Source organism: Acipenser ruthenus, chromosome 21 (genome assembly GCF_902713425.1).
Source record: "Acipenser ruthenus chromosome 21, fAciRut3.2 maternal haplotype, whole genome shotgun sequence".
NCBI classification, from domain to species: Eukaryota; Metazoa; Chordata; class Actinopteri; order Acipenseriformes; family Acipenseridae; genus Acipenser; species Acipenser ruthenus.
In genome coordinates, this window is record NC_081209.1 from 7,209,964 (window position 1) to 7,226,882 (window position 16,919).

Sequence of the window (16,919 nt, forward strand, 5' to 3'; positions counted from 1 at the left end):
CATAACGGTGGTGGAAAAAACGATTTCCCTTGACGGTTCTGGAGCTGATTAGTGGACAAGGAGAGGAGAGCCGGCATTCCCCCACAACGTGAGTCAGCAAGACACTTAGAACTCCTCTACACTACCGTCTCCTTGGAGAATACAAAGTAACATACTTAACTTTTTTTTTTCTTTTTTTTTTTTTTATAAAACAGGATCGTCTACATTACCCGGACAACGAACCTGTGGGGATCAGGGTTTTATTATTACTCTGAGTAGGGATTTGTTTAGGGATTCTGAAATCACGGAAGTAAAGTGAGGAGTGTGTCAACAGGACCTCACAAAAAAGAGGAGCAGCACTCACCAGTTTAACAGCACCAGTTGTTTTTTTAAATTGCTAATTGAAATCCCCAGTTGGCTATCCAATTATCATCTGTCACACCTACTCCAGACTCCATTCGTTACGTTATCTGGTTTGGGTGCAAGACCAAAGCCAACGGAAGAGCTATCAGCTGATCCCAGGGCCAAGGGGCAAATGGTAAGAAGGCATTAGATGAGTGTGTTGAGTCCTCAACCCTGAGTCAGCCGGGATTGGCATTTCTTGCTCTACGAGCTTCCTCTGATCAGAAGGATAAGAGGCTCCGTTCAGCATTCCCTTCACAGCCAGCTCTCTCCCCGGGAGGCTCTGCTGGTTACTTGGTCCGACTCTTGCCACTCTGACCCCCAGCCGCCAGGGACTGATAATGATCCAGGATGATTCTCTTTCATTTGCGGCTCTGCTGTCTTTTTTTTCCAAAGAACAAAAGCTGAAGATGAAAAACTTCAAACTAAAAAAACTAGAGCCCAGAGACAAGGACATATGGATAAATGTAAAGCAGGTAATAGATTAAACGTTTACATTTTCACTGCTTAAACCTTCATACACATTGGTTAAGTATTTGTTGCCATCTTTATATTTTACTTTTGTATTTATTTTGAAATGTGTCCATAGATTTTCACACACAGCATTCAATAATAGTGGTGACGCATCAAGATTCATACTGTGCTGTTGCAGATTTTTCTTTTACCGTTTAACCCTTTTAAAATTAAGATAAACACGCTTAAACAAAGGGAGTCTTCATATTAACCTACTGTATATCTGGTTGGAATATTTTGGCAGCTGCCTAAAGCAATGAAAAGAAAACAGTGTCCTGACCTCAAAGCATCTGGTAACATGACCAGCATATGGCAGCCATATCAGGTCACAGGTTAAAGTGAAGGGTAGCACTGCATTTTGCCTGAGGAATTTCCGTAACACAGACAATATTAAGTTGACATCTCAAACGGTTTTAGAGATGCGAACCATTCAAGAAGCAGGGATGCTTATTAACTGTTTTAAAGCATAAATCACATGCATTTTCTTTTACAATAATAACTGTTACTGAACTACAGATCAAAAAAGACATTTTCACTTCAAACCATTTCGGTCGCCTCCCCCATTTTATCAGACCAAGATTTTTCACAAGCTCCTTTTATCTTTCATTGTTTAATATTTGATGATTCATTAAAAAATGTAATTAAATAAAACGCTGCCTCAGTTTTATAAGGGGCAGCGCAGCCCCTTAATAAACATGAAGATCTCTAGGACATGGCAATATGGGATATCACTTAGCGAGATGGAGCCTGCCCCCGAAACAGAGAGATGAATAATGAATAAAGGTAATTAGTGAGAGCGGGGCTATTTATTAGAACAAACAATGCATTATGCATAAAGGGCTATCAATTAGGAGGTTCAGTCCACCTGCCACCCCTCACTCGGGAGGGGTAGTCGTTGCTACGGATACAGTCTCACTTAAAAATCTGTATGCCAGCTTCGTTACAAGACTCTCGTGGGACACTGTAGTTCTTGGGCTTCTGGTAAACCATGTGCATAAAAAAATGTAAAATGTTTTACTGCCATTTAAAGAGTCATTATAATTCTTCATTTTTTAATGTTTCCTGACCTTTTTATGGTGTTTGCGATCATTCTTATTGCAATAAAGATTGTAATGTGTGTTGATTATGAGTGGAGGACCTGCTCTTCAGTTCAGAGATGTATGCAATGCCAGAAACATGTTGTTTCTGTGACCTCTAAAACAGAAGAGCAGCTCCTGGACTCAGGTGAAAGCACCTTAACAAGGACAAGTAAGCAAGAACATTGCATTTGAAGCAAACTCCAAATGGGTCAATTCCTGTGATGGATGAAACGCAACACAGATTAAAAGATCTCATTGCAGGGTCACTAAATAATAATAGCATAATTGTTGGGGACTATTTTAAAAATCAAAACGGTGGCGAATTTAAATACTGCCACCCTGATAACACAGCGTGGAGTGCGGTGCTGTAATTAACTTTGGTTATTCAAAGCAACTATTTAATTAAATGCGATGCTGGCCGCGTAAGCAATCACTTCAAGAGTACGGCTTGTCTGCTTCCTAATCAAACTGTATTTCAATATTGTTGCAGTGCCACATATTCCTCATGCACATCTTTTTCTCATAGTTGTATTTCAGATGGTCAGTACAAGCCAGTGGTGCCCTATTACTAAGAGTGCACTGCTGGCTGGCAGGGTTTTCTTGTTTAATACACAGCAGGAAATATAGCCAGTCACATTTAAAGGTGAATTACCAGCGCTCATGAAATGCATTGCCACTATAACCCCTCTTGATCAAGCACCCGTATTCTATTAAAAACAAGGCTTTCCAGTTGACCAAAAAGGCTGCCAATTTAAACAGCTGCTTAATGCACTATTATATTATTAATATAGCTTTACATTCTCAGAGTTAATAAATCCCACATTCATTTTGAGGTAAAGACAAGTCTGATTAAAACTAATTATTTGTCACTGTAGCTAGGAGAAATGGTCAAATTCTCTCTCTATATTCCTAGCCATAGTCACTGCCGTAACAGTCAGCAATGTGTTCAGTACTGATTGAAGCGCGGCCGCTCCTGACTCACCTCCCCCTTCTTGACGGTCATGGACTGCCTGCGCGGTGTGATCTCCTCGTTGATGCTGGACAGGAAGTTCTGGGAGATGCGCAGGGCGTCTTGCAGCAGGGGGTAATCCGGGTGGCTGGCTGGAGTGTGCTTTAACAGATCCTGCCCAGGAACAAGAATACCGCTGAGCACAAAGAGAGAGGGGTCCTTCCAACAGGCATGGGCTCAACAACTATACAAGCTCACACTACACAGACTGTACAAGCTCACACTACGCAGACTGTACAAGCTCACACTACAGAGACTCATACAGACTGTACACGTTCACAAGTAAGCAATAATACACAACTCTGGCATTTATTTCTCAAGCCAGTTTGTAATTATGATGACTCCAAATGAGGAGGACATTATTACAAATGTATGTTGATTTTATCTCTGACTGTATGTTTTCTATCTTTAAAAATAGGTTTGTTCTGTTGTGTGTCCATTGACAGATAATTCCTGTTCGGTCTTACTGCTTACTCCAGTCCAGCTGGTTCACTTACATGCAATACGAGAGTGCTTCGGGTGACTCGGTCGACAGGTTTGTACAGGAGAGCTAAAAGAAAAAAACAAAGAACTTAATTATGTGATACTTCTTAGTCAAGATCATGCATGTCAATACATCGATATACTGTGGTATACAGGGTGATTATAAAGTCATTCCAACATTGATGGCAACATCAAGAATGATGGTGATAGTTTCAGGCTAGAACTAAGTTGCTATATAGTTTTAAAAGTCATTCCGGCTGGTTCCACAGACCCAGATTAGCACTAGTCTTGGACTAACGTTAATTTAGGTAAAGTAGTCCAAGACTAGTGCTAATCTGGGTCTAAAGCCAGCTGTTAGAGAGTATTCTAAATGGAGTCAAAAGTAACAAGCAGGCAGACCAGTTTAACACATATACCCTGTCCACACTACTTAAATAATGCACCATCAACACAAGTTCAAACCATTACCATTCACTTCTCTCACATGTGGGATGATCGTGCATTACATATGCAGTGAGAATAGGGAATCAGCGACCTTTTGTTCTGGAAATCATATTGTTTTTTTTTTTGTTTTTTTATTTCGAGCAGAACAATAAAAATCACACTTACTTTCCAATGAGTTCTTTGTTGTCTGGTCTTTGGAGTCCTTGGTAGTCCTGACCTTCAGATTCTGGAGAAATGAAGACACACGAGGCCTCGTTAGGCACCATAAACTCAGAAGAATGAATGACCTTTAAATACGAGGGGAATCTCAGATCACTGAGGACCTAAAATATGATTCTGTTAAAAAATCAAATGTGTGAAACCAAAACAGCTTGACCTTCTGATACATTTTGCAGATCCTCCTTACATTTGCATAACTCTATGTAATTATGAACTCTATAGTTTGTTTCAATAATCTGTCTAAATGCTGTTTCTCCTTAGTGCCTAGAGCAGTACTAGAGATTTGTTCTGTACATCATACCATAAGTCGCCAGTAGGCTCACAACTCAAATGCTAAACAAATGAACACTTCAAACTCAATCTCAGTTGGTTTTCATTTATTTAAAACTGCTGATAATTAACCTTTTAAAGATGTTAAAGTTTGTTTCCAAAAGCTGTACTGATCTCTTTTCTCAAGCCAAGTGCTTCGTTAAAAACATCTGATTTGGAGTATTCTGGGACCATCGTGAAAGAATGGGATTATGGTTTGTGACAGGTGTCAGGTTAAAGGGCTCCCATTACTCAAGACAGAACTGTATGTTATCAAGGCTGTTACTGACACTGTTTCTTGTCAAAGGAAAACACAACAGCAGTGTTATATGGTACTATAATGCATTACCAGTGTGTTTTGGTTTATTAGTGGCCAAATTATAAAATGCAACCACTGTTGTATTGTTATGCCACTGCATTGAAGATCATTTGGTAATGATGGCTTTCCATGCTTCATCTGAATATAGCAAGAACAAGTCATCTGGACAATTCTATTTGGAAATAAATAACAGAGACACACACCCTATAGGAAGGTTAACACTGGGGTTGGTAAATGAGAATCGCAGGGGAGGAAAGGGTTAATTTCCTAGCTGGGCTAAACACTGTGAGCAGGATCAGTTCCTGTCCCTAATCCCGCGGCTGATGACATCATACCTCTGAGATTTCTGAAAATTGTGTGTTGGCCTGGCAGCACTTGTCTGCGGTTTCCACGGCAACCTCGTAGTTGTCCACAAAGGCCCGGTACACTCCGAGCTGGCTTGCCTGGTGGGTAAAGAAAATAAACATCAAAACAATTACAAAACAGAAGTGCCACTTCACTGTGAACAACAAGATGCTAGCAACAAAATAACAATAACTGAGAGTCCCCTTCCCCCGTCATCTATAACTTCAACGCTCTGCTTTTTCACAAGGACACAAAACACCGCTGCTTGACATATACCTCAGTATACAATCCTGGTGAGCAATATTTTAAGGTGAACGTTGGAATTTAGTTGTCATTTAAAATTTAAATGCTCATGAAGATCTTGAATTTGCTAAACTTAGCTTTGAATCTACAGTTTGTACCCATTTTAAAAGGCCCTCGACTCTAAATCACACAAGCCATCTTCTTCTGATTTATTGAGGAATATTTTTAGCAACACAACAGACCAGGAAAAAGCTAAGCTACAGCTGCTTTCATAATTAGGTTCTTACAGGAATCTTTGTATTTCATTACACTAAATGATGTCATCCCCTACTCGGTTCAAATAAAACTAAGGGCCCTTTTTATTGACAGCCTAAGACAAAATAAAATGAATTGAATTGTCCATGTGGTGATTGTTGCTTTGACCCCTGTTGTGTTTTTATATAAGAACAAGAAATGCACAATACAGCAGAACAGACAGGCAGCTATTATAATTACAAGACAGCAGAACAAGATGTTGAGGTACAGGGTCAGAGGAGGGACAATATTTACAGCCCGGAGCCTACAAAATTCTTGCAGTGTTTCTGGGCCTGCTACAGCTCTCATGGCAACCAAAGCTGACCCTTGTGCTCCAAATCCCAGTGTGAGATTAGATGGCAACATTTAGGAATACAAATAGAAAAGACAGGATGGTCAATTTAATTCCTGGAGAAATTATTACAAAAGGTATAATTTATAACTTTCCTATTGTCTAAAACGTATTCATTTTGATCAAATGTGCTGGGGGAAAAAAGGTATTCAGTGTAAGACAAAATAGATGTATTAGGACATATATCAACTTGATTGCATTATACTGTATATTGTACATCTTATTAAATATGACTTTACAGTTCAACCTAACCAGTACAAAATGTGTGCTTATAAGCAATGCCCCCAGTAAATCAAATTCAATACAAATATTGAAACAACTGTGAGCAATTGGCAGCACCATCAAGTAGATAGGGTGTTATATCATGCAACATCAAGAATAAATTAACCTTCAATAGGCTGGTAATCTTCTTAAGCCTTTAGACTTCAGCCTCACCCTATGTAAACTCCACTATCCCCTGTTGTAACCCACATTCCAATGCTCTTCACCGCATGGGGACTAGCCACTGAAGCCCCAAGGTCGAAGGTCAGCCAATAAATTAATGGTCAGGGAGAGGAGACGGCCCAGAGAGCAGCTCATTTGTCATTGGTCTGAAAGGCACGCCAATGCTTTCACAGCACATCTCCTTCACACATAGCTTTATATGAGACAGAGGAGTCAAGGGTCCTTGTGCTGTATTTAAAGACTGTTGTTTATAAACATTCTCTTGACAAAGGGCTTTAAAAACTGAAAGCCTCTTCAAAAACTGCTACTGCTGAATAGAAAACCTTCCTTAATATTTCAAGCCAGGATTTATAAAGTGCAAGTTTTAAGTTTTGTGATCCCTTTCTTTTAAACTAAAAATAACAATAATGCTACTTTATCGATATAAATGCATTCAGGAATAAATAAATAGTCACTCTTGTCTACTTCATCTGTGATTGATCAAATACTCTGTATGCAGGGAGTGACTAACAATTCATATTGCTGTATTGTCATATAGACAAGACCGATTGAATAGTTCCTTGTCCAGTTCACTTCAATCACCCTCTCTTGATAGGTATAAAGGTATAAGGAAACCCAGCAACACTGTGCTTTCTACAGTATACCTTGCAGCCACAACAAGACATATTCAATTGATCTAAACAGTGGTGGATCTGTTTAAATATTAAGATCTTCCCAATTCTGTTATTTGACTTCCTTTTAAAGACAACAATCCACTCTAGAGACTCACACACAATGTTAGAGATGTTGGTTTTCTCAACATCTCTTTCTTGATTTAACAACCCTGTATTAAAGACAGCCTTTCAATCCGTTGAACAGGCCCAGCAGTCTGTCTGGAGTTTTCTCTCCATCCCAGCTGGCTTTCACTACACTGGCAGTATAAAATCTATCCGTTTCTATTTTACTTTCTGTGACATTCCCAGCGTGTGGGATAATCTCAAATATCCCACACCTACAGATGGAGCCCGCAGCTAAAATAACTTCCGTAACACTAACCACGGCTGGAAATAATCAGAAACAAACCGTCTCCAGGAAACTGGCATGGTAAAATCAAATTTCTGCCGACACAATGAATTTGGGATCTTCCCAAGATGGACATATCGGAAATCACATTTGCAGAAATGAATTTGTCTATTCTTATTTTTTCCACGTGTACTGAATCATTTATAAGTCCACTTGTTTTAAGTTGATTAAAGATGGCGCGCATAGAAAAAATGACCTTAAAATTTGCAGAATTGCAGAAATGGGCCTGCACAGGATTCAGTTCACATGGGGAAAATAAACAAAACTTAATTTCTGCAAACATACCCTATAGTAGTTCCATTAGAGTTGAAACAACTTCTATCGTAAATATTTTATTTTTGGCCATCCCTTGTAGGCAGAATTCCCATCTGTGACAGGGAGACCATGTCGCTGTTTGTTGGGAGTGCATGTGTGCCTTTAGGGCAGCAGCCAGGGCACGCAACAGGAGACGTGTTGCTAAGCAAATTTTGAGCAGGTGGGCATGCCTGGTGCTGAGCTGATTGGGAGGTTCGGATTGGCTGGGGAGAAGCTGGGCGGAGCTCAAAAAGCATCTACGCCACAGCATGGGGCTACTGCACGGCTATAGCCATACAGACGGGCGCTGAGCGAAAGATTGCTGTGTTTTGTTTTATGTTGTGTTGCAGACTCTTATCAACCCAGGAGCTGAAGCTATGGAGCCAGCACTAACCCCGGGAGCATTTACCCCTGCACACAAGCACGACCCAGGAGAGTGTCCGCTCCGCAGGATTAACTACTACGGAACCCTTCCACTGCAAGACGGTGCTCGTGAAGGCACTGTCCAGCCGAGGCCGTATGAAGAGGCAGGAGTCGCGTATAGAGAGGGTTTGTGTAGAGTAGTAGGTTCCTGGAGTGGGACGCTCCTTGTAGTGGGACTAGCGCTCGCCTTGTGTGGCAAACTTTTATTTTTAGCTTTGTTTTGTTTTATTTATTAAATGTGACTCTAGGGCTACCATTGCTGGTACCCTAGTGTCAGCACTTGTGTTTATTAAACCTGCATGACTGTGCAGCGTTTCAACACCAGTGCTCTCTATCTGCCTCAATCTTGCTGACGACCCATGTGTGTGCCTGGACCCCTTGTTACACCATCTTATAGACGTACGTCCTTTATTCAGAAACTACGTAACATACCATATTTTAGGTGTCAGTATAGAAGATGGATTAGATTATGACACAACCAAACACGTGATAAGGAACGCCCATACCAAGTCTAAATCAAGAGGTTCTCAAGATAGGACTCAAAATTGTGTGACATACTACTGTATGTAGAGCAGCTTCCACTGTAAAAATTCAGAAAGCAGATACATCTATAAATGAGTTATTATCACGGACAGCGTGCCATATTGTCAGCTCTGCATGGCAACTCTAACGCACTGTACCAGTCAAATGTCTTGGAGGCACCATCAGATTGGGAGGTTGTGGCTTCCCTGCCCATCTGGAGCACAGGCTAATGCAAATCACAGTGAGCAGACTGGGGCAGCCTAATCCTTCAGGGTTAGAGATTACATTTTAAAACACGGTACTACACTAAAGAAAGTTCTCAATGTGCTTGTCTTCCCTTCCAGGAAATCTGTTACACTTTCTTGGTTCATCTCAGCAGTTTTTTCTAGGTGAAGGCTAATGATGGTTAACAAGTTGTCAAAGGGTGGGGAGATAACCCTGGAAGTGGAACACTATCTGAAAGCATGGTTTGTGAACAGATATCCTTAATCTAGGCTAGTATCATGTTACATGTTATCATGTTCTTCTTTCTAAACTGCGCATCTGAGACCTATGTATATAGCAAATGGAAGTGCAAAACAATTAGGATTTCTGGAATTCATTTGTTAGCTTTGATTACTTTAAAAAGAGAAATTGACACAAGCCCGATTATTATGCCAATTAGCTGGATGAAGCTGGATCAAATATGAGGACATGCAGGAGTTGAGAGTGTATGAACTCAGGTCCCTCAATTAGTGGTCAGTACTGCCTTACACTGGGGTGACGCACTGTACCAGGGCCTCTGCAGCCCTACTGCTGCCTGCATCACTGCTTCTCTGCTTTTCACTTGGATTTCAAGTCCCTTCTTTGTAGCCTGGAAGCCAAACACAACCTTTTGTGGTTCTTCCAGCAGGAGATTGCGAATGGAAGCGAGTGGGTGACTCAGTGGGCATCACATTGCTTGTAACTTCATTAAATGTAGAGTTCAATCCTATAAAAAGCTGAAATAATTATTCATGAACCCATATTTGCTATTATAACAGTGTTTCAGTCTAAAACGGACATACTCTACTTAATTCATCAGCCCCAGAAACAGACAGCCACTCTGCTCGTGGAGCTGCTGTATAAGTGTGAATCTCACATGCTGTCTGTGGGAATGCTAAACAAATGGGACTGCCTCTTGGGGTTGTGAAATGCTTTATTTCATTTTTTGTCCTTCATCTCTCTATTTAGAAATGATTTCCCCCCTGAGTAACACAACTGTGATGCAACATCCTTTCATTTGCATTGCGTGAAGGAGGGGTCTTGTTTCTCAGCTTTCGAGCCCTAAGTGCACACAGTGAGTCACTGGCTGAGTATCAGGAACTCCAGCCCTGAATCTCTCAGAGCCTGGACACTGACCATTCTACTACACTGACTTACACAGCCAGACACACAACCCATCAATCTGCGGAATAAACTGGAGACCATAGTTCTGCATGAAAGGGGTCTCCTAGATAGCAGACCGTCTCCTTCAACAGGTTCACATGAATGCCTTTCATCGAATCAGTTGTGTAGACAGTTGGGTCCCTGTTTTGGAGCAAGGGCAAATATTTAAAGAGGAATACAAAAAAAAAAATTAACCAACAAGCAAAAAGCAACAATATCGCTTTGTATTTTTCCTGCAACTTGGTTTAGATGATTGGACACTTACTGTTTTCTTCCTCTCAGTGCCTTCTGTGCTTGCTTCAAAACAAGGCCTTTGTTCTTTTGAGATGGTCCTTAAAGGATGGCTGGTTCTCACTTCTCACTTATACACAATTATTTGTAATAAATAAATAAGGAACAAGAACTAAACTAAACCTCTTACTAAGTTACCGCAAGGGCTGCTGTGATCGATGCTAGGAACTTTGGGACAAATCTTTGTTAATTACAGGAGATTAGGGCCGATCACAGGAAAAGCTGTAGCAGAGCTTAGCTGTGAGCTCATCAAGTGTAGCTGTGGAAATCCCTGTGTAAATTCCAGGCAGTGCTCCACATCCCCCAGCTCTGTGCAAGCTGTCCCTGAACAAACCATCCTGTTTACTCTGCACTTAACCCCTTCACTGACTCGCTCCCATGCAACTCTCTGTGCTCTCCTGCACCAGTGCAATCTAATGCCTCAGCAGGTCCTCTGTGTTTGTGTAGCCAACACGGCAACATCTCTCTGTCTGATCTCATCTGTCTAATCTTGTTTTCTTCCAGTTACTTAACAAGATTAAGGAACATGCAATCAAATTAACAGGTATGCGGACACGTTGTATTGCCCACGGAGTATCTCTCGCGGGATACACTATTTTTTGTATTCAATAAACGAAGGAAGAAAACTCCTAGTTGCCAAAGTGAGTCCTTGGAGAAGCATCTTAGAAAGTTTATACTGTAACATGCTGTACACCGTGTGGGAAATAATGACTGTGTTCCTTTCCACTGAATTGCCTCAAGATGTGCCTACTTTATATCCAAGCAGCTCCTAATGATACAGTACAGCCTTGACAAGTTCACCCAATCAGAGACCAGAACTCATGTGACCCTCTTAACCCAATGAACTGGTATGAATCCCTATGCTGTATGTATGAATGTATTTACTGTATGTATGTATGTATGTATGTATGTATGCTTTCACACCTTCTAGATGATCATTCATTTATCTAACAAACTTCAGAGAGTAGTAAGAAAACTAAACTGACACACAAACATCTGCTTCACTACCAGCTTGTAATACATTCCAATACATACTCACATTTTGCAAGGAAAGCACCTTTACGGCAGCTAACAAAAATGAACATACTTTTCCCATTAGTTGCCTATCATAGATCTTCACTTTAATCTAAAAAGCTCTGCTCTTGCAAAGCAGCACGGTTTGGCACAATAAGTCTATTGGGCTGCCTGGAACTTGCCAGTGACTTTTTCGGTGTCTTCTGTAACAAACGTGAGTCATCAAAGAGCCCTTTTATTTACCCTGGAATGCCTTCCCAGCGCTCGCCAAAGGAAGTTACTGGAAGAAACCCTTGATAGCGACAGACTGCTGCATACTTTAATGTCACTTTATTTTCGGGAATAAAGTTAGCGTTTATGTTTGGAGATCTAGTGGGAAACTGGTAGAGCCTCACAAAGCCTGATAAGAAAACAAATGCTTTTCCAGTAAACACATTCCCCTAAATAGAAGACACACAGAAAATACTGTGCGTGCTTCACAAGAGATTCTGCCCATGTTGTTATATGATAAAGACTGGGCTTGTTTTAATTGACTACAGTATTAAGTTAGTCACCACCTTTTTTAACACCAATAATTATTGCCAGGAACAATACTCCTCCCCGTTCTTATTCTGGGAACAAAGATAGGATCTGAAGAAACACAAATGGTCTTCAAATCAGCATACTGTATGGAAGGATTCAGTCAAACCATTCAGAGCTGCTTTTGTATTTCCTACTCAATCAAATTCTCCGACACAGTACACCCCTGAACTGGTGTGTGAAGAATATCAAATTCAACAAGCTCTTCATTTAAAACACATAGGGGTATATTTGAGTTCACTTGAATCATTTACTAACAGGAGAAGATCAGCCAAACAGCTACAGCCGCTCAGTGTTGCTATGCAATGTATCTTAACGAATGTATTCTTCTCACTGTCATTTTTTCGTTCCAGTGACTGCAGCCTCAACAGAGCTCTAACATACGTTTCATCCTAAAGACAGGACTTGACGTTCCTAGTTGATGTAACAAATACATCAGTAAGAAATACCATATGGAACAGATGTTGCTTTTTAAGTTATTTTTTACCCATACAGAATAAGCTCCAAACTACTATAGAGGCTGTGTGGTCCAGTGGTTAAAGAAAAGGGCTTGTAACCAGAAGGCCCTCGGTTCAAATCCCGGCTCAGCCACTAACTCATTGTGTGACCTTGAGCAAGTCACTTAACCTCCTTGTGCTCCGTCTTTCGGGTGAGACGTAATTGTAAGTGACTCTGCAGCTGATGCATAGTTCACACACCCTAGGCTCTGTAAGTCGCCTTGGATAAAGGCATCTGCTAAATAAACAAATAATAATAATAATAATAATACTCAGAAAAGCAATTGAACTGGCCCTTCCTACAACATAGTTAGTCTAGCTTGTTTTTACCGGTACAATTGTTCTGTTCCTCCATCCACATCTCAAATAGCGGCAAAGCCTTCAGGAACACAAGCTTGCCAAACAGAAAACTGAATGGAGCGACAGGCACAGCCTGCTCTTGGCCTGTACAAGCTTCAGAGGATGGCTGGCACGGGCCTTGTATGCAGATACATAATTAGACTTTATTAGTAACAGCAGGTGGTTAGAAAATGTTTTCTACCAATCAATTACTGCCATCTACCATCTGGTGTGTTTCTGTGCCACATGCGTGTGTGTGTGTGTGTGTGTGTGTGTGTGTGTGTGTGTGTGTGTGTGTGCTGGGTGGGGCTCAATCTGTGCTGCTCATGAGCAGACAGTCACCAGACCTAGTCTCAGATGAACTGTGGTTTATAGGATTCAATGTAAAGAGGAAAGTAAGCTGGTGTCAAAACCCTTAGAAACGTGTCCCATAGTAAACGTGTAGCAAAGTGTAATAAAGCATATTGAAAGCATGATAAAGCATGGGTAAGCATTGTAAAGAATAGCAAGGTGTGGTAAAGCATCTTAATAAACACGGTAAACTACAATAAATGCATAGTATAACCATGGGAAAAGCATTGGAAAACTGCTCAAATACCAGGCAAAAATACTGTGGTAAACTTTTATAAGGGAATTGATGTGTCTGTACTGTAAGTGTAGCATACTGTATGTGAGCACAGGTTTGGCACTCGCGCCCCCATTCCCTGCCCCCCGTCACCTCCCGGGCCCACCCCCACGTATCTCACCAGTTTCTGGAAGAGGTCGCCGACCCGCTGGTGGTGGCTCCACTGCTGCACCCTGGGTAGAAGGCCGTCGTAAAACTCCTTGTGGATCTCGTAGAGCTCCGGAACTTTGAAGAAGATGGTCTCAACCTGCTGGACAGTCAGCACCGGCTGGGAGGTGGTGGCGGCTGCTTTCAGGGGCTTCATAGGCTGAAAGAAACACACCAGTACATGAAGCACTATTCACATTTTTTTTTTTTTTTTCAAAATTATCATTACGGGAATAATTAATACCTTCTTGGGGTGCAAAATTGGTAGATATCGATCAATCAAATGGGAGTCAAAATAGTAATACACTTTTATAAAGGTAGAACCAGATACTTTTACTCAAAAGCACAAAAAAAAGGTTTGGATAACAACTAGTTTGTGTCTTGTACTGTAAAATAAATAACAATGGGCTGAGATACATATATGTGCAGTTACCTAAACTACTAAAGCGTTCTGCAGTTTGAAGTGGAGTTATCTATCCAGGACCTGTGTTGATAGACTTATGGGCTCTCACATTCATCTAAATTTACAAAATAGGCTAATTAATAGCATACATTTTACACTCCCCAATACAGAATGCAGGTTTGGGGGTGAGGAATTGGGAGCTACTGTACTTGGTTCACTAAAGATGTCATTCCGGGAAGGTCTTGCTTCAACCCAAATCTCTGGAACAAGGAGGTTGAGTTACATGCCAACAACCACTAGCTCACCAACCCACCCTATCCTCAAAGCACCATGGGTTTTACCACGCAGCCTCCTCCTTTATTAAAACATCACTGGTTGCTACAACTGTTTGAAGGGTTTTCTCCTCCCTCTACTTCACATCTTCTGTAGTAGCCTCCTGTCCTGCTGTCTTCAAGTGGGTAAACATTACCGACTCTATCCGCCCTCTTCCACATGCCTCACACACTACATTTGGAGGATCGCCCCTTTCTTCTCTCCATCTGTCCAGAATGGCACTCTTTAAGAGGTTTTCCTGGCTTCCTTCTCCCCTCCCACTCTAATTTGGTTTCTGCCACATGAACCAGGACCCACAAGAGGCTCTTGATTATCCCAATCTGACAGTTAGATTAGCACTGGTGTGTGTGAATACACTGCGGTTTAGCCGCTCTATCAGGGACACTCTTGCAAACCAAGCAGTAGCTCTATGGCAAGCAGAATTCTCAACTCAAGCTGATGGTAGAACTACTTGATCAGCATCCGACTTCAAGAAAAAAAATATGTAGGCATGAAGCCTGTGGATATATTATACTGAAAAGAAAATATTGGATAATGGGGAATTCATTTGATAGCAATTATACAATAATGTGACCTTTGACTTGTGTGTAGTGTCCGGTTGCAGATTGGAATGTGGATTGTAGACTTCAGATGGAACTGGCTGCAGCCCCAGTTTGGTATAGGAACCAGATGAGATTGAGTTTTACAGACTGGTTTCATGGTGCAGATCAAAATGTGTCATAACTACTGTAACAGTACACTGATTAAAACCAATCCTAGTGTCACTTTTATTGCCTATTGTATTTCTTAATAAGCCGCCCGGTTATACTGGTCTTTTGAAGAGAGACTGGGAGGACCTGAAGGATTTCTCACCAGGAGCAGTGCCTCCAGATGGCTGAGGTAAGTCTCTTCGCTGGCCAGGATCCCCGACAGGACCCACTTTCTCATCTCCAGCCCTTTCTCCAGGTCAGGCTCGCTCTGCAAGAGGAAGGGAAACTGGGATGAGCACAGCCTACAGTGGGATTCCAAACACAGGGTTTATGTCTATTTATCGTATTAAGGTCAGTCTCTGATTAAACGGGATGATTTGTGACATACTGGTGTCCATGTAACACCCGAAATCCCATTCACACAGCAGATGGGATTTGGGATGCAACACGGACGCTCACTCTTTAATTAAGTTGGGAAAATCAAACAGAGTGGTGTCCGTTTTACATTTCAAATGGGATTTTGGCTTGTAACATGGACACCTGTGTCACAATAATCAGAAGTTGGCAGCAATCAACTAGTATCCCACTCAACCATGTACATTTTTAATGGGCAAGCCAGGATAACTTCCCTTTAATATGAGAAAACAGCTGCAAATACAAAATTAGAGCCATCAGTAAAATGTAGATCTCCTTGACTGACATCCACCATAAGTACCTACAGAAATGTAATTGTGACATACGTAGAGCGTGATGGGCAAAGACAGGTTTCTCTATACAGTAAATATATTTATGTAATAAAGTTTCATTTGGATAGTTGTGATGACATGCAAAAGGTATGTAGGGAGTCTCCACTACACCACCGTCTCCTGCATTCCCAGTGCGGGGAGAGTGGTAGCTGGTTTAGACAGTTCACTGTGGAATGTGTGTATCTACCTTTAAAACAAGGAAATAAAATCAATAGCCAGTCTAGAATAATGACATGAGGGTTTGACATGTATTCACAATTTGAATGCACCTGTCTCAAATAAACAAAGAGCGCTAACGTAAAACCATCAAAGCATACAGTACAAGTCTAAACTGAGTTCAGTGGTACTGTCTCAAAAGACTCCAAATCACTGCAAATGTGACTGTGATCATTTTGGTTTGTTCGCTTCAAATAAAGACACACCAACGTACACAGACGCAGCAGACAGCTCCTTGAGTGAAAGATGCATTGGAGCGTGCAGGTCTTTCACAGCAGCTGCACAGGTCTCTGTTTTACTTTTTTATTTGCGAAAAAACGTGTCCATTTTGTTCGACGTTGCTAAAAAAAAAGAAAGAAAAGCACGCTCTCTTGGCCTGTGCGCAGTGTCATTTTGAAGAGAGTGGAAGCTGGCAGCAGGCACTCTAGGGCGCCTTGGGCAGAGCATCAGATGTTCAATATGAATTTCCTTTTACTGGAAATGGAAAGGCAGAGTTTCCAGGGGATGAAATGAACAGCGTCGCTCCCCACCACAGCTTCCACCACTCAGCAGTCAAGTATCTGAACGAATCTCTCTCTCAGAGCTGTGGGAGTGCGCAGGCCTTCCGGGCAGGGGATGCAGACACAAGCTGGGACGGATGGCAATCCTGATATAACCGTTTCTGGCTTTGAAAACAAACACGCTATCGCCGAGCTGCACGTATTATGAATAAAAAGAAAAACGAGGATGACACTCGACTCCTTTAGGAATTGAAACCTCCACGGCAGGTGCGACGAACCCAATCTGATCATTCATTTGCAGGCCAGAAAAAGTATATACCTTGATACGGTAACGTGAGGTTTTAAATAAACTGTGTACAAATAGAAGTGTACAGCACGTACATACAGCATGGAAAGAC

At 41.5% G+C, this 16,919-nt stretch overlaps 1 protein-coding gene across 2 annotated transcripts in view; it reads right to left on the reverse strand.

The window, feature by feature from the left end:
* LOC117427765 (breakpoint cluster region protein-like) overlaps nucleotides 1–16,919 on the reverse strand; it is a 96,644-nt gene that overhangs the window by 27,785 nt on the left and 51,940 nt on the right. For both annotated transcript variants that reach the window (XM_058994675.1, XM_058994676.1), the window contains exons 3-8: nucleotides 15,223–15,327; nucleotides 13,609–13,794; nucleotides 5,092–5,199; nucleotides 4,075–4,135; nucleotides 3,480–3,532; nucleotides 2,956–3,096 (exon numbers count right to left, since the gene is read on the reverse strand). In XM_058994675.1, the coding sequence (XP_058850658.1) occupies nucleotides 2,956–3,096; nucleotides 3,480–3,532; nucleotides 4,075–4,135; nucleotides 5,092–5,199; nucleotides 13,609–13,794; nucleotides 15,223–15,327 (654 nt within the window). The remainder of the gene's footprint in view (nucleotides 1–2,955; nucleotides 3,097–3,479; nucleotides 3,533–4,074; nucleotides 4,136–5,091; nucleotides 5,200–13,608; nucleotides 13,795–15,222; nucleotides 15,328–16,919) is intronic.